Source organism: Galleria mellonella, unplaced genomic scaffold (assembly GCF_026898425.1).
Source record: "Galleria mellonella isolate WM207_F2 unplaced genomic scaffold, CSIRO_AGI_GalMel_v1 utg173, whole genome shotgun sequence".
Taxonomy (NCBI): Eukaryota; Metazoa; Arthropoda; class Insecta; order Lepidoptera; family Pyralidae; genus Galleria; species Galleria mellonella.
The window spans coordinates 7,327,128-7,346,951 of record NW_026442016.1 but is presented as its reverse complement, the minus strand read 5'-3'; the positions used below and the strand labels follow the sequence as shown (position 1 = coordinate 7,346,951).

General features: G+C 31.1%; 1 protein-coding gene across 3 annotated transcripts in view; it reads right to left on the bottom strand.

Moving 5' to 3' along the window:
* The window catches only part of LOC113515475 (acetylcholine receptor subunit alpha-like), a 57,425-nt gene extending 38,075 nt beyond the window's left edge, over positions 1-19,350 (bottom strand). The window contains exon 1 of one of the 3 annotated variants that reach the window (XM_052893284.1): positions 18,891-19,350. In XM_052893284.1, the coding sequence (XP_052749244.1) occupies positions 18,891-19,079 (189 nt within the window). In that variant the 5' untranslated portion in view covers positions 19,080-19,350. The remainder of the gene's footprint in view (positions 1-18,890) is intronic. The other 2 variants (XM_031910180.2, XM_026899702.3) reach the window with 2 other exon arrangements.
* Positions 19,351-19,824: the final 474 nt, after the last annotated feature.

Sequence of the window (19,824 nt, the reverse complement as noted above, 5' to 3'; positions counted from 1 at the left end):
AAATTAAATAAATTGCGTATGCCTAGATAATTACAATGTAGTCAAACAACGCTAGACGACTGTTCGGGAATTCCAAGATCGAAGCTAGTCCAAAACAAAAATTTTCAACTGCTTCATAATTTCGAGTGTTCGATGAGAATTTGGTTTTAAAAGATAGTTTTTGATAAAAAGCAGTACCCTTCAGTACACGAACAGTAGTAGTAAGTACTAGTTGGCAAAGAAAAACTATATGCAATAACAATAAGAACATATTCGTATGATTCATAGCTTCGAATTTATTACGTATCAATATTAGTGTACGTACACTAATCCACATAACTCTTCAGATCTTTTTCTGTAATTTCTTGGAATTGGAACAATATTTGTTTCCTATATTGTAATCAATCAAACAAATTGCAAATAGAGGGGGGAAAGGGATTGTTAGTAATGGAGACTGTGAATCCCATTGCTAGCAATATACCCAACCAGGTCGACTTCTTTGCGGTTTCCCCTGGAAACTGTCATGCTTAATTTCTGATGAATTTATCATGATGGGCTAATTGACCTGTTTTCATTCTCATCTATCACCCTTCACTGGTGCTCCGCCGTATCTATCCCGTTAGCGCAGGCGGGGTTACCGTTACCATATCATTTTCACCCATAAAAAAAATATTACAAATAAAAGACATTGAATTAAGCACAATAAGTCTGAACTACAAAAGTCCTAGAATTATTATTTAAGTGCTGGAATAGTTTTTATCATGAAGTATAATTTTTTAACAGCCATAGTTGCCACAGTGGACCTATGTACTTAACTTTTAAGGCAATTTTAAATTTGTAAAGTACCATTGCATATGAACATGGTAAACATTAATAACTATCTATAGAGTAGTCGTAACGTAAATATTTGAATTTCTATGTGTAGATTTCCATTTTATTGTATCGATTGACTGATACTCGGAAGGTTTTTAATAAGATCCTTTCTGTAGCCACACTATCTTTTATTATTTATTTTTCTCCTAACATATATCAATCTACTCTCAAATTTACATTTTCTTAGTTACACGGCTTTCAACCCTTTTCATAAAATGTCCGCGCCAAACCAATTTCTATTCACTATATTTAGATAGTAGTATAAACTACTTTTACTAAGTAACTTATATATATATATATATATATATATATATATATATATTTAAATTAAAATATAAATATCCTCTTTTATTGCACACCTACGCAAGTCTTATCTTTCAGTATAGGTGATACTTAATCCTATTAATACTACTAATAATAAACAATTGTATTAACAATTGTAACTAGACGATGGCCATACATGGCAAATATTTAAAAAAAACAATAGAATGAAAGGTAAGGCCCCTATAAAATCAATAAAGCCCCTAAACAATAATTTTTAGAAATTCTGTCTCTCTGTCTGTTTATCTATCTGCATGTATATATATGTACGTTTCGGATTCATGCAAAAACTACTCCAATAAATTAGATGCGGTTTTCACAGTTGTGTTCCTGAAGTGTAACTTAAAATTTTGTGTTTATTTATCTTTATGTTTTATCTTGATAAATCTAGAAGTCGTTTGCTTGATTGGTTTTCATACCTCTGAAACCACGTGAAAGCGAACAAAACGCTAGTTTATAATAAGGGTAATCTTTATTGGGTACCTACTGATATACTGAAATCATAGTAAAGTTAGGTAAAAATATTGCTTTAGATAAGGGCATTCCATCGGACGTATCGATTATACCCGATACATGTATACCAATATAAATATATGTTTGCGTTTACGATATAAACATAGAGGAAAAATGTCGGAACTCCTATACTCAGAAACATTGGCATGGGGCTCAGTTTATTTTTATTACTATAATAAACCAACCATGTGCGTACTTGCACTGTCTGGAGGCAGAGTAGCAAGAAAAGTTTTTATTAAATAAGAAACTAAACAAGTAGTTTAACAGTTGAAGTTTTATTACACCAGTTTTTCTTTTTAATAAAATTTTAGTTACATTAATATTTAAGCGTAAAACATTAAGTACAAAAGTGTTCATTTTCTGTATTATATTATAAAATTTCAAGTTATAATAAATACAATATTTGAAAATTAAAAAGAAAATTAAGAATTTTAAGTGTAAATTATCTTAAATATATTTTAGATGTTTATATTGCGATCAAGAACAATATTTATAGCTTCATAAAATCTGACATAGGGACCCGAAAGTTTTGATTGTTCCCTAAAGTTGTATTTGAAAGAAGGATAAGTTTTCAAGATATAAATCTTAGGTTATATATATTTTGTATAGAAAGGTTGCATTAAAAACTCGTACATATAATACTTTGTTATATAATTATATCTATATGTTGATTAAATACCAAAGACCAGTTTAATTTTTTTTTATTGCATAATTAAGATAGCTTTAAGGAATGACATTTCAAAATAAATTAAATGTAATGCATTACCATACCAATAAAAAAATATAAATGTATACGTACCTTTTATGAATTTGAATTTATACTTTATTTAAAAAAGAAACTAGACTATTATAAATCATAGAAGCAATATCGCTCTCCAATGAATGGAAGAGCCTTCCGCGAAAGCGGATTCTGGGAATATTGGATAATATGATTCTTTTCTCAAACATGCTTGGAAATGTGAGCATTATTTTGACAATCTTCTTCGAGATAAATCAAAATTGCCGTACTGGCCAGATACATGCGGGCAGCGGCCGGCAAAAGTTGTATGAAAATCCATATCTGTCGTGTTTTGCGGCCAGATAAATTACTATGTAAACTCATATCTGTCCTGTAATTTAAAAATGGAATGACTTTTTGCTTCGAAACATGGCTGCCAAGGAGGTAACTAATAAAAGGTTTTATTTAAATTTCGAACTGGTTTGCAAATAGAAAGCTGTTTATTGAAAAAAAAAAACAAAGGAACATTATGGCGCGTGAAAAATTATTATTGTTCGTTATTCGTCATTGAACTTAAAAAGTAAAATTGTGTTTTTGATTTCCGCACATTGTTTCAGAAAAGTACTATACAAGCCTTGGCCACAACTAGACAATGATGGACTCACGTATGTGTGCCTCGGCTACTCCTCAGCCCACATTTACACGTTCTTCCATCAATGCCTCAGTTGCTGGTCGCTGCAGTAATGTACTATATTTATATTATAAAAGTAATGATCAAAAATTGTGTCTCATAAAAACAGCCGCTTTAAATTGCATCAAAACCAACTATTTTGGTCTAAAAATAAACATAAGCCGATTTTGATAAAATTTCTTTGAGATTAATCTTTAAGTATTTAGTATTTTTCGGATAAAATTTTTTTTTCAAATCTAAAAATCTTTAAATTTTGCATCTTAACGGAACTTAGAATTTTAACGGAATTATGAGGTAACAAACATAATAAAATACAACCGAATTGAAAATATTTCTTTTTAATCATCATCATCATTATTTCAGCCATTATCCGTCCACTGCTGGATATAGGCCTCCCCCATAGACTGCAATAAGGAACAGTCCTGAGCAACCTGCATCCACTGATTCCCTGCAACGTATTAGAATTCGTCGCTCCTTATGTGGGGGTCGTCCTACATTGCGTTTGCCCGTACGAGATCGCCATCCAAGAACCTTTCTTCCCTATCGGTTGTCAGTTTTTTTAGGTTTGTAACCAGCACAGTGTCATTTCAGCTTGCTTATCCTTCGGTTACTCTGGTTCTTTTGCGAATATCCTCGTTTCGGATTTTATCACGCAAAGAGACTCCGAGCATAGCCTTCTGAGTAATTTTAAGCTTTTGCATACGGCCAATCGTGTAGGACCATGTTTCGGTTCAATAAGTCATTACTGGCAACACACACTGGTTAAAAACCTTCGTCTTCAAACACTGAGGTATTTTGAATGAAAAGATGTGAGATAGTTTTACTAACGCTGCTGCTCCAGTTTAATTCGTCAGTTGACCTCTCGGTCGAAGTTGGACTTACCTATTCGGACAACTTATCCCATGTATACATACTCGTCGACAACTTCAAGCGTAGTGTTCTCAATCGCAACTGGTATCGGTGTGACATGGACGTTAGACATAATTTTGGTCTTGTTCATGTTTTTTTAAGACCTTTCTGTAATTGAGCATAGTATCCAGATTCTTTAGGGATTCCGCCTTGATTACTATGTCTTCGGCAAATCCAAAGTGAGTGATATATTCAGCATTGATGTTTATACCATATCTTTTCCAGTCCAAGAGTTTGAAAACATTGAAAACATCTTCCAATGCATCTGTAAAGAGTTTCGGGGACATTACGTCACCCTGTCTTACACCTTTCTGCACTGGAATAGTTTTCGTAGTCTGGTTGTGTACTCGGATAGACATCGTATCCTTACTGTACATACACTTCAACACTTCGATATACCTATAGTCAAACGGGCACCGCTGGAGGGACTGTAGTATCGTCCATGTTTCGACCTAATTAAAGGCTTTCTCATAGTCTACAAACGCCAGGCAGATTATATTCTTCGGTCTTCTGTATAATCTGCCATAACAAATATATATGGTCTATGGTGCTAAAGCCCTTTCGGTAGCCTGCTTGTTTATGTGGCTGCAAGTCGTCGAGTTTGCGCGTAAGACGATTAGTCAGGACCCTCAAAAACAGTACGTAGACGTGATTCAGAAGGGATGTCGGTCTATAGTTCTTTAATAGGATATTTTCACCCTTCTTGAAGAACAGAAAGAACAGAACTACCGCACTTCTCCACGCGTTGGGCGTAACACTATTATGGATAATGAAATTAAATAGCTTCTGAAGGACTACAAGTACCGGTTTTCCACTCGCTCTCTGAAGCTCTACTGTAATTCCATACTCCCCCGGTGCTTTGCCATTTTTAAGCTGTTTGAGAGTTATTTCAACTTCCTGCAAACCGACATCCGAGATATCATCGGGTGACTTTAGGTCTTTGGTCGTTATTCGCATTGGTATGTAGGTGTTTACGACTTTCTTTTTAAAGCTGGTTGAAAAAGAGTTTGTTTATTTTTTTAGAATCAAGCCTCAACCAGTCGTCTTAAACTTTAATATACACACAGTATTTAGCACAGAGAAGGTTATTAGCTTTATTCCGTTTACGTAAATAAAAAAGCACTGCTTATATTTTTGTATTCCATATACCTAACTTTTATAACTATTAAGATGCATAATTTTTTTCTTCTATAAAAGTCAAAGATCCAGAAGTTAGAAATAACTGGTATAAACTGTCAATAAATCATTCAAGACAATTTTTTTTTATATTCTTTATACGTAGGCACTTAACTTTCTGGACAATATATTAGGTTTTACCTGAAGAGAATCTCCGCCGGTGAATATTTTATTTTCCATCGGGGCACCCTATCGCCGTCTGTGTTTTCCCGGAGGATATTAGATTTCTCTCACGACAACCGAGACGCTAAGTCTTTGTATGGGCGGGGATAACTTTGTCTTCATTTATACTTTTTCGAGAATACAAACAAAATGCGTTAGACATTTTATTACGTTTCGTTTATATTAGTTGTCTTCTTGAATATTTTTTCAGTAATACTCAAATTAAGAGCCAAAAGAAACCGAGTGTAAATTTTATACTGTAAAAAATTAAATTATAATTTTTTTATTACTATTACATTATTGACAGTCTTTTTATATTTAAAGACGTTTAAAAATAGGGTCCATTCAATGTACATTATATTATTATATAAAAAATATTACATAAAGCTTATCGCTAATGTTTTCAAATATAAAACAATGGAACATATAATCTTCTGATTTGAAGTTGGTTAACGATTATTTACTATAATTTTACTTTGTTTTTTCGCCACAAATAAAAAAAATCAATTTAACATTTGTAATAAAAAATTAAACAAAGTTGAAAATCAGTCTCGTTTGCTTTTTTTTATTCTGTTTTCCTCATCAATAGGGAAGGAAAAAGGACTAAGCCTGTACAGCCGTTGTCTTCAGTTAATTTTTGGGACTGCAGGTATTATTCCTAATCTACGGATTTCCTGATTGTCTTGATTTCGTTTAGAAATTCACATTTCCTATCTTTTTTATAACACAAATGAGCATGCGGCTCACTTGATAACAAGTAATAGCTGTTCTGGAGAAAATTTAACGATATTAAACATCTCAACAATATTTTTTGATGATGAATTCATTTTTTATGCTTTGTGTATACATATTTTTACACAGCTTATTCGTTTTTATTTTTTCATTTATATATTACCTGATATATCCTAGTAAACTATTTAGCATTTTATTTTATTTTTTATATAATCTTCGTATATATAAAATTGTGTGCAACGAATAAACCGAAAAAGAGTAATAAATTGTATGTTGGTAGTAAATATATCTGTATATTATTGTTTAAAGTCAACTTTGTTTGACTTACTTAAAACTCTAATGGTAAGTGCCTCTTTCATAATCTACCCACTTAGTTGTGCTTGACTTTTAGCGTCTTTAATAAACCTCCATTAACTTTCGTAAAACGTTGTTCAAATGTTTAAGTCCTTGGGAATGTTTGGCTTCGACCAAGTCGAAGTAAATAGCTACTTTGACATACCTATATGAAAGAATAATAAACAAACGTTTAAATTACATGAAAGTTCTGACGAGAAGAGAACTCGCGCTCCCTTGTATATTACACAGCGAGCGGGATTAGTACTTACAAGAACTTCTTATAACATATTTAAATATTCAGCAAACAATATTTGAATAAAACAATATAAGAATTACTATTTACTTTATTTTTTTATAATAAAATATTTTATTCCTATAATAATTCTAAGTTATTTCAATATTGTATAATTACATAATAGTGGGCAATGCACACTTTTACTGAAAACAATGTTTTTTATTCTTGAAAGCATTTCCTTTTACTCTCTTTCTGATCTCTTTCTAAGATAAACTTTAGAATTAGTTTTCAGAACTAAATGTTGGTAGGTACTATTTTTATTAAAGGAGTAAATAAAACAGATTGTTATTTTAAGACCGGCGTTTTCTGAAACATTGGCGTAATTGGTAAAAGTACTGATTCTAGCATGGACTAGAAGGTTTGGGTTCAAATCCTGCCCGATTCGAAATTTTTCAATAAATAATAATTTATTATTGTTATTCTTAATTATCGTAATTTTGATTATTGATAATGCAAAGGCTTTTCACCGGATCTGGCATCGGGGTCTCTTATCAAAATTGCCCTACTATGGACTTCCCGACAGCCTTTGTGAATAGGTTGCCAGTTTTTCGTCTGGTAGATGCATAAAAACCGTTGTTGATGGTTGCTGCTCCGAAAGCATGGACATTAACACTGGCGTCCCGCAGGGCTCTGTGCTTTCTCCGACGTTGTTTCTGCTGCATATTAACGATATGTTATCCTTAGGTGACATTTATTCTTATGCGGATGACAGCACTGGGGATGCCCATTATACGGGTCGTACCAATGTCCCTCGTTCCATCGTGGAGGACAATCGTGAACAGCTTGTGTTTGAAATCGAGAGAACGTTAACTAGTCTCCGATTAGGGACGACAAAACTTAGTTCAGTTTAACCCCACTAAGACAAAAGCTTGCGCGTTTACTGCAAAAAAACCCATTTGCTATGTTTCACAGTTCCAAGGCACGTCCCTTAACACCTCTAAAAGCATTTCGATCCTTGATGTCGACATCTCTAGCGATGTATGTATGGAGTATTGCTGTCACTTATGGGCGGGAGCACCTAAATACCAGCTTGAACCCTTCGACTCATTGCAACGACGTGCTATGAGAATTGTCGATAATCCCAGGCTTACAAGAGGTATCGAACCTTTAAGTCTTAGGAGAGATTTTGCCTCACTCTGTGTGTTCTAACGTTTGTACAACGGACTGTGCTCAGAGGAATTGTTCAATATTATGCCCACTGCCACTTTCTTCCATTGTACGGCTCGCCGTCGACAGGGAGTTAATCCTCATATCCTAAATCACAGCCTAAATGGTCGCATACAGCGCGGTTTCAGAGTCCTTATGAAATGAGGCCCCTGCCAAAATTTTCCCAAGAGACTACAGCATGGGGTTCTTCAAAAGGGGGGTGAAGAGGTTTTTTCAGGGTCGGCAACGCGCTCGTAATACCTCTAACATTGCAGGTGATTATAGACTACGGTAACCACTTACCATCAGATGGGTCGTATGCTTGTTTGCCACATCAGTAGTATAAAAAAATATCGATTTCATATTATACTAAATTTTTTAAATAAAATTTAATAAATATGTTTTTGTTAATAGATAAAAGTTAATATTTACTTCAATAAATTAGCATTTTAAGTGTTTTGTTTTGAAGCATGTATAACAATGGGTGCTAGTAAGACTCTATGACTGACATGGTCGTAATGTTATTTCATAAAACTTATATTATGGGGTTCTAAATATTGCCATAACGTGACGTTTTGCTAACAATGACATCTATAATCAAATGAAATTCTATGTGACTGAATAAGAAAAATTATTAAAAAATTAAAATAATTTTATGGAACAATACCTTAAATAAATGAAGCTTTCTGGGAAATTATTTCGAATGAAAAAAAATACATTTTGTTCTATAAATTAAAAAACACAATTGCCTTGTCAAACCACAAAATATTTTCCATAGTTTTATGGACGATATAAGGTTTTTAACGATATCTCTTACATCCATATCTGTTTAGACATTTAAAAGTTATGATAAAGCAAAGAAACTCACATATATGAACTCCAAAAACATTACACTAATTTTTTGGGTACCTCTGGCAGGTGTTCATAGGCTACCGTATGAGGTGGGCCGAATGCTTGTTTGCCACCTCAGTGGTATAAAAAAAATCGTGTAACGAGTTCTTAAATTAGTTTAAAATTGGTAAAGATATCGCACAACATAAGGACTATCGTATTAATATATACAAAAATTAGGTAGAATAATCTAATTTCAAATAAGTAATACCGATTTACAATAATTACCAATGAAATTATATTGGCGGGAGTAGTTTATTCTAAGAAAAACCTATCTCTTTAATATAAATGCTCAATTGTTATCAAACTATATACAAATTGCAATTAATACTAATACATAATAATAATATATATAATTTTATGTTCTTTAAATTAGTTTACCGCTATATTTTAATATAATAACAACCAGATTAACTTACATATGTGTATTTTAGTCGAGAAAACTCATCTAATTTCGTGAACATCCGGGATCCTTAGCCATGAATGGCTAGTTTACCATTTCTAAAAGTATTTTACCGAAATAATAACGGTCATATTTCGTCCTTTGTCCTTTAAAATTACTTCGGACTTTGCCTCGATCTTCTATTATTCGACCATTAATTCCTTTATTTCCTGGGTCTGGGCAGTAATTTATTTATTTATTTAAGAAGGTTCATCTACAACTTTTATATTTTACGTGCTACTTAATTAATAACACAGAAATCATTTTACACTATTATTAACAATGACAAATATTCCAACAATAAACAATGTAAAACAAATAATGCAGATATTACATCACTCAGATGTGTTTTGGATTTAATTATTTTTGTACATCCATTTTTGTCTGTCACTTTGCCATATTTCGTGATAGTAAAGGTCTATCTCAATATACAATTGTTCCATTTAAAACGTTTCTCGTTTTATTATTCCTTATACTCGTAGAAAGTGTTAGAAGTGGGATTATTTATACACTATGTTACAGGGAAACGGTGAAGCGTTGAAAACGCTTATATAAAATTAATGATTTTCGACTCATTAACTCCTAACGTGAAGTATCTAATGTGATCAATCGCTGTGCTACAGAAATTGCTAGAAGGTTATGATAAGATACATACGCTCAATTTCTAAACTAAATAAATTTAGAAAGAGAATATTCTATAATAACATAAAAGATGGGATATGGCAGTGAAATTACTGAGGCATAACTGCTTAGGAATGGCAATGCATAAAGGGTATCATGGGCGTCACAATATACTCTGTAATGTACATGGTGCTGTACATGTCTACAGATAACGATTATCACCTTCTATCAGACGGATCGTCAGTTAGTTAGCCATTATAAGTTGCATAAAAGAAATGTATAATTTTTTATTTATTGAAATAGTATAAGTTTATAGATCGTTGTTCATTATAAATATGAAAAGGTAAAAGAGGTTAAAGGAGTGACTTCTAACCCGGTGTCATGTCGAACTGGTGTGACATTCGACCTTCGTCACGACAATAGCGAACTTTGATCTTTAGCTTGACGTAATTTACAGGATCATTATTAGTAGACTTTTTCTGCGCTTATATACCATTGTTAAATATTCTATATTTGAAATCTTTTTAAATACCCTACATTGAAAATTCTGATACATAAATGTAATTGAAAATAAATCTTTATTCATGAAAAAAATATTAGTCTTAAGTAGGTCAGTAGATGAACATTATGATTATCAAAAGATTTCTACGCCCTTACATGACAACATACGAGTATGCATTACATAATCATACACATTAGTCGTGCATATGAGTATATTCAACAAATTATGACCTTACGAGTATGTTTTTACAATGTTCATTCTATTAGGCGCTAATCTTTATGAGCAACTTATGTTTCCAACGTTATTTGGCAAATTTGGAAATCGATACTGAAGTTAATGAGTTAAAGTTATATTTTAAAGAATTAAAATCTATATCATATACAATTAATTGAATCAATATAATTTTATATTTAAATAATTAACAATTTAGTAATCAATACTGAAAATCTTTATTTTTATCCAAGTTTATAATATAAAATAATTTTCAACGGTTTTTATGTATATAGGTTAGTGTAACGCAATACATTCGTCTATAGTGAGCCTTTCTAAAACTAAATACTTGTATTTTTCTTAAACTTCGATATCGATTTATAATTCAAGAAAATTAACAGTCGAAGTGATTAAATTTTATTTGTTTATTTTAAAAAACTCGTCGATATTCTTTGTATTTCGCATGTTTAGTTCGAATGTTAACATCTTAACCACTTGGCCTTAACAGAAACTAAACTAAGGAGTTAATAACAAAGTTTTCTCATAGCCAACTAACGAATTTCGTAGTAGTTTTGGCTCTATTGATTCTCTGTATGTATGAATATGGGGTATCATAATAGATCCGCAGCGCAATGTTGTAAACTATTTCAACTTAGTCTTAGGTGTAAAGACTTTTAATTTGATTAATAAAAAAATATGAATATATGCGAGTAATTATCTATATTCTTTATATATTAATTTTATTTATAATCATATATTAAATCGTAAAGATTGATATTTCTAGGTACATATATATATACAGTAATTATATAGACCATTTTTTGATAAAATTAGTACGAGAAACTATATCAAAGACGTGGCATTTTTTAGATGCCTGTCTGTTCGGTATTTTAAGTATGTCATTATTAGAAAGTGGCAATATTTTACTATCGAGTAAGTATTAGTCCAACTTGAAAATTGTTTGTTTCATCAGTATCAGTCAAGCGAATAATGAAATACATTAACCCCTCCGTCATATAAAGTCACGTAGTATATTGAGAATGCAAATGTTGTCACATATCATGTTTTTTGTTTGTAAAATTATCACATTACCTATATTATATTTTTACTATGTGACATTCAAAATTAATTTTAATGGAGCCAAGAGTATAAAGTATTATATTCTTATTTATTAAATTATTATTTTAATGGATATTTTTTACATTTGTCTGAAAAGTAATTGGTATAATAGAAAAATATATTAAACAAAATGGCGAAACAAAAATATATATATTATTTTAGATTTTTGTCTTTAGAGGTAGGTAAATATTATGAAATTGCACTAAATTAAAACGTCCAGTTGGTTTCTTCCACTTTTTATTTAAATCCTTACAATATATTAATTCTATTCAACAAAGTAGTAAACAAGAAGAAATTTCAAAGATTTATTTTTATATTAAGTTGATAAATATATATATATATCTAATTAAGTTTTTAGGTTAAAAAATATTCCATATAAAAAACGACCGTTTTATTGTACCACTATTAGATATATAGATATCTACAAAATTATAGTTAGGAAAAACAACATAAAAGATTAAGTTAGGTCACCAAAAACTTGACGACAATAGGTGTTTGTGAATATCCTATTTCCTCAAGGTAGACCGTTGTTATGTTTTTAGAGTCCTAGTAAAGGTTTATTGTTCTTACAAGATAAGTGAACGAAGTCAACTCGACCGCACAGGTTCTGTTTTTGTTCAGTATATTTTGATTCTATTATAACGTAGGTACTTACCGCAAGATTTGTACTTCACTCACAAAGTTATATTACTGTATGAGTGTTTATTATATATTAAAAAAAAAACTTAAATTTGCTAAATTTAGATGTAATCCTTCAGATTTTGTAATGAAATAGCCATTAGAATACAGACATTACTAGAATCTTTTTCACCTCTTGATCTTGAACTTATTTTGCATTAAAATTTCATTAGACTACTAAGTTATAGAGTCGTATATGTCCTACTCTCTGTTTCTCAAAGATTCGAATAAAATATCCACAAATTCAATTAAAGGTAGTTGAAGAGATCTTCTTAAATGCAATTGGATATGAGTCCTCAATATCCTGAAATGGTCAAGGGAATTCTCCTCTCCCATCACATAAAAGTTTTATAGGCTCACACTGACACGCTTTTACTACTAGTAATACTTGTAATACTGTTGTAAGTCATTTTGTAATATCGCAATGTAATTGTCATTCTTGTAAATAAAAATATTTTGCGGATATATTTCTTATATATTCGCAAAATATTTTAATATATATTATAATAAATATAATATGACAATCATCAATTGAATATGTTATTTTCTGTGGTTAATGAGTCTGATCTCGTCCATGTAGATCAACAGAGAACGGGCAATGCCTTGAATAGAGGCTTCACGATCGCAAACCGCTGACTATGTCCAACATACTTATAGAGATTGATCACAAAGGAAAATTATTGCCATTTTATTCTGTAGCTTGAAAACGACACCATCCCATCCTCAGCCTATTCAGAATAAATTACTCTGCTTTTTTTAGTAACGAACAGACAAGAAGTTTCACTGATGTGTTTCGAAATGTATGAAATATATACATATGTATATAATCATATCAATACTACATAATATAATTGGTATGTTTTTAAAATTTAATACTTTAATGTTATTAATACGTCCTATTCTCAAATAAACAATGATTTTTAATAATAAGTAAAACTTTATTTTAACATAACTGTAAATAAGACTTCAGCTCTTTTATTTGTACGTAAGCATTCTATTGTAAGAAAATTATTTCACTCTCTAAAAAAGATGATTTCTTAAACTTTCTTTAGAAGAGGTTAAAAATATCTTGAAAAATTAGATGCTATGCATATTTTTGCATAACTAAAGCCTCGCTAACGAAAATAGGTTTTGTTCGTTTATAATTTTATTATTATGATGTCTTTGAAGTCGAAAGCATCCAGAAAGAAAATAGCCTTGAAGAGAAAAAAATGAGCTTTATTTTCTTTAGAATTATATTGTAAAACGGCCGTACCTTCTCTTTACGGGAATAATTATTGAGTTTACGTTCATCAGTCTTGTTTATTTACTTTGAATTCGTCTACAACATATTTACAAATAATAAATATTGTAAATATATATATAGTCCGTGTGGTCCCGGCATAGAATAAACCACCTCTTTTTTCTGTAGGTGTCGTAAGAGGTGACTAAAGAAAATGGTAGAGGAATGAGCAGCAGCGTCTCTTTTAAAATAACTCTAAAAGCCTAACCGTGGTTGCCAACCTATCTACCAAGCGTGACAACTACTACTGGCAAAATTATTCTTATGAGGAAGATTTATAATAAATAATATAATAAATAATCTTTATTTCACTCTTGTTACAATATAGTTTAGAGTCCCTAACTCCCGAGTTAGGTATGAAAAAAACCTGTGTTTCAAGAGTTAGTGCCCTCTTCCATATGTTGTTGTTTTACATTTTTAGTGAAACAATATGAAACAGAGAATTAACAAATACAAAAACAAAAATTACAATGGAGCCCATAATTTTAGAGAAACAATAATTTATGGGTTCAGTGAAATTGTGAAAAAATTATGTTCAGCAATGGACAGTTAACGGTTGAAATGATGATGATAATATATTGTTTAAAAATTTACATATTCGATAGGAAAGTTCTCAGGTAGACAGAATGTTTTGTGGTATGTCTATCTTTATAAATTGTAAACGTATTTTGATGATTCTTTTGCAATTTCGTATATATCTAATCCTACGAACATAATGTTTAATTATATGAAGTAATTATGCGTTCATACTTGGTTTGGCCGTTCGTAAAAATGGGTTTAAAAATGACCAGCATTTGTGAAGATTAGAAATTTATTGCAATAATGGCTATAAAAAAAGGTATATAATACCAAATTGCGGATTTTAAAATTTGTCTAATTAAACAACTAGTACGATTGAGACTACAATATTACACTGTTACTTACAATTATTTATACAAGAAACATGTAAAAAACTGACCGCAGGTCCTAAATATATGAAATAAAATGACATTACAAAGATATCCTTTGTGTTAATCAGTTTGATCTGTATGACAAATTTAATTCAAATCCAATTAGCCTGATTACTGATTAATGCGATAGTATAGTAAGTAATAGAGTTATATATTAATAGAATCATAGGATTACTCAGATAATAGATATTGATCAGCTATAACGCCATTACTGACAAGATCTGCCAATAATATCACTAACAATAGATTACAGACAACCGACGATTCCAATACATTTATTTTCTACATTATTACATGTCATCATCATCACATCAGCCTTAACTGTCCATTGCTGAACATAAGCCTTCCTCCTATTGAGGGGTGTTGCTAGTAGTTGCCACAATTGGCAGGCGGATTGGCAACCACAGTTAGGCTTTGGAGATGTTTTAAGAGGAACTCTGCTGCCCATTCCTCGCCCTCTCTTAATCGCCTCTTACGACACACACGGGAAAGGAAGGGGTAACCTATTCTATGCCGCGACCACACGGGAAATTATTACATGTATTACTTATTTATTATGAAAAGTTTTAACACAGACAGTTTAGTGTAAATCCTATGACAAAGATATGAATAAAAATCTCAAAAAATAATGTTTTGAATAGTTTGTGCAGTAAGAAACTTATTAAAAAAAATCAGTGTATGGATTAATTTTATTTAATATTTTCCTATAAATATGTATCTACATATTTATAAGTAGTAAAATTAACTGTGCTCATGACGTCGTTGACGTCTCAAACCTTAGTATATCCCTATGGTAGTGTACCATTTTACTATAATAAAAAAGTATTTAATATTGATCGAGATTCTCAGTTATCACCATATCAAATTTCATCAATATCCGTTGAGTAGTTTATGCGCAATGCATATACAAACACAGTATAGTTACAGTTTCATTATATAGATAGATAGAAATATAGAAATATATCTATAGAAATGTATATAACATTAATAATAATCATACGTCAGTTTTGCGTTCGATTGATATTTGATGGTTATAATTCAATGTTCGAATACTCGTAATACAACATTCAATGAGTGATCAGTGAATTTATAACAGGTCTAATTTGAATGTGATGTTTCAACATGCTTTCGAACAACAATTAAGCGTATGTGGTTTTGTTATATTTAGTATTATTTAATTATAAGCAACAATAACTTTATCGTCAGAATATAAATAAATTGATATATATAATACGAAAATGAATTAACTTTTTACCTCTTGGCGCTTTAATAGCTCAAACAAACATCGCGAAATTCGATATACATGTAGGCATATAGTCTACGTTTAGTCTAGAATGAGCCGCCCCTTCCTTTCCCGTGGGTGTGGTAAGAGGCGACTAAGGAAACTTAATAGCCGAGGGATGGGCAGCAGCGTTCCTCTTTAAACATCACCAAAGCCTAATTGTAGTTTTCAATCCATCTGCCAAGCGTGGAAATTATTGGCAAACCTCCCAATAAAGGAAGGCCTATGTTCAACAGTGGACAGTTACCGGCTGATATGATGATGATGATGATGATATAGTATAGGAAGTATATGAAAGATATAGGCTAGTATTTAACCTGGTCAAGCAATATAATAATAAATTTACGCAGACAAATAATAAATTATATTTAAAAAAATATTGTATGTATTTAAATGATAATGAAATTATTCTTAAAAACCTACTTATATCTTCGTAAATTCTCGACCTCTCACAACACTGGGAGTGAACCAGTAGGTACCTATAGATTCAATATTTCTTTTTTCAAATGGATAGCATTTACTTCCTTGTTATAGTGTCGAACAAATTTTGTAACCATTGAAGTCACTGGTTCTTTTTTTTTAGCAACATCTATTTGTTGTATTTTTGCTAAATTTATTATCTGCAATAAATATTATCAATATCGTTATTTCTAAAATTTTATTATATATATATATATATATATATATATATATATATATATATATATATATATATATATATATATATATATATATATATATATATATATATATATATATATATATATATATATATATATATATATATATATATATATACTGCTCATACCTATAGGCGACTACTACCAGTTTCCATCAGGTAAGCCGTCAGCTTATTTGCCATTCAGTTGCATAAATATACTGTCTTTAAATCAAATTAAAATTGTGAACCTAATGTATTCAAATCTGGTATAATAAAAAGTTCGTGTTTACTGTTGGCGATTATTTACTTATTTAAAAATAAATACTCCCCGAATATTTTTAATCATGCTTCAATAACCTTTACCGATAAAAAAATCAAAGAACATTATTGAAAAGGATTTATGAGAAAGCTTTTATCGCACGCTACGAAGTAAACCGTGTCAGCTAGAATTTATAAAGATATATATAATAAATCTCATTCATACCATTAAATATAATTTGTTGTTTAAGGGGATATTACACTGTCAAGTATATATGACCATATATATATACTTTTCAGAGTCATAAATACATGATAAAAATAAAATGAGCACTATGGTATATAAAATGTTGTAAAATTATTAAAATGCACAACAGTATTTTATATATTGATAAATTAATCTGTGAATATTAATTAGATAGTATAGTATAGATAATATGTTACGTAACCGAGTCAATATTGTATTAAATTTACATTGATAATCCCACATGAACGTTCTCTAATAACCGTAATTTAATATTTCTCCAATATAAATTGTGATAAATTTAATATGGGGCCAACGCGTGACTGAACCAAGTAGATTGTAAAAATCTGTTCAGAGTTAGCGAAGATATGGCGTGTTATACACGTAAATAAAATTACAGACAAATTGAGAATCTCCTCCCTTTTAAAATTGTTTAAAAAAAGCATTTGCTTTTAACTTGTAAAAACCTAGTCTGTCTCATTTCACCATAGGTCAACATGAAATTAGAATACAGAATAGTTTGTAGTTTACAACTAAATAATAAAACCATGGTTATGATTACGAAAAGAGACGTTGTTTTACTTAGTAACGATTTGGGCAAAGAAAATTAAAGTCATTATTACCTTTTAGTTTAATATTGGATGAGCCTACAACATTACATATACCGTAAAATATATTCAGGGCTTATTAAAAAAAAACAAGTAAATTGCATTGGAATATAAACCAAATTATATTATATTATTATCTAGGTTGAAAAACGGGGTCTTTTTGCAGATAAAAGTTTGCAGGTAAAGTCTTATATAAAATCCTTTTTACTCTAGAGTGTCAATCAAGCTTATTATAGGCTTAGATTATTTTATAATTGGTACAGTGTGATCATTTATCGATAACGTGTGCTTTAGTTATACTGAATAATTAAAATGGCAAATTGAATTGCCAATAAATTCTCTGGATCTATTTAAAACATTGAATACAAAATTTGGTACCATTCGTCCTATTCAGTTTTACTAGGGACAATATATTACATGTATATAAACGTCATGGACAATACGTAAATAATCCAGAAAACAAACAAATTCTTTTAACGCTAGATTCCGGTTAGAAAATTATTATAAACGAAAAAAGCAAAAAAAAATCGTAGCATAAATTCGAAAATTTGAAGACAAATGCTGAATTTTATTTCCATGTAAGTAAATACATGTAATATATTGAATGAAGCTAACGTATATGAAACTAGGTATACGACAAACAAGCCAAAAAATTATACGTATGTATGATATTTATTTATATACCTTATATATTATTATGTTTTTATACTATATTGACTTATTCTTTACATGAGAATCCTAGTCTTATGATCAAGATTAATAAAGAGTCAATACCATTACGTAAACAATCGTTGCATAATATTCGAAATAAACTAAACTTTTTTTATATCATTATTACTATAACTTATATCATATTAAACGAGAATAAATCTTGGTAACAAAATGTCGTTTATAATAAATATTAAAATAGACGATTTATTTTTTCGTCTGATTTATGGGATCTGATTTGAAATACAAAAGGAGACGTCCCGGCGCCTAGTGAGATTTTCTGATATTGGAACCGCGCGAATACGATACTTACAAATGTTCTCGAATTTTACGTTTATAAGATTTTTGTAAACTTGAAGTGTCCTACGAAATCTGGGTCGGTAGCCTGAAGCCTTGATGCGATTCATTTAAATTCCAAATGCGGCGCGCAAGTGCAAGTAAGGTATGCGTTCCCTGCACCTTGCTTACTCGATGTAGGTCAGTCTACAATACTGCATCGTGCACAGCACAGAGATGCATTAATTTCAACTGTTTGCATACAAAACAAGCCACTTGTAAAGAGTAGGTAGCGGGTGAAACTTACAACATCGATGAGCTGACTAAGTTTTAGTTTTATGCAGACGCGTAGCACGTCTGTGGTGTTGACGACCGGCCTGACGAGTTTGTTGTAATTGGAGAGCAGGTCGTCGTAGAGGCGCTTCGCGTCCGGGTTGCCGGCGGTGGCGGCGCGCAGCAGGCAGCAGGCCGCCAGCCACCAGACGAGCGCGGCCATCAGCTTACGGGCTCGGCCATCGTTACGTAAACGCTCGTGTAGATGGGCGTCCCGGGCCCAGGCGCGGCGCGGCGCTGACTGCCGCCCTGCGCGCCCGCGGACACCCCCGCGCGCGCCCTTGCCGCGCCGCCCTGCCAAAGAATTGCCGCCCGACGCGCGACTCTTTTGTATTTATCGTGGTGGCTTTAATTAATGATATTAACACGACCGATATGGAAATTAACTTATTGCTATGAGAAACTAATTTACAAAGGTGCATAGTAAATGTAAAGCAATCCATGTTTTTGATTATAAAACACACTTACTATATATTATAAATTAGTATATTAGTATTGTTTAATAATATGTTTACCATAAAATTCTATTGTATACTAACCTATACTTTTTATTTATGTTAAAACAAAACTTTTTTAATAACAAATTCATTTAAGAAATAAATAATAAAAACTACTTTGTCAGTGAGTAACGCGGTCTGTATTTTATTTCCAGAAAAATCATGCAAGCCTGGGGATTTTCATCTATCTTAGATAAATGCCATGTCATTGTTAGATATATTTTATGGAACCGTATCGTTTTAATGATAGATATGTGATGTAATATAATATATTTATTATAAATTGTATATTTCTGATATTTTTCTCTACTAGTGCTTATTAAAAGTCTAATGTATCAAATAGGTATCTATTTCAACAATTAATATGCACAAACAATTGCGTTTCCATGTAACCCGTTTTAGAATATTACG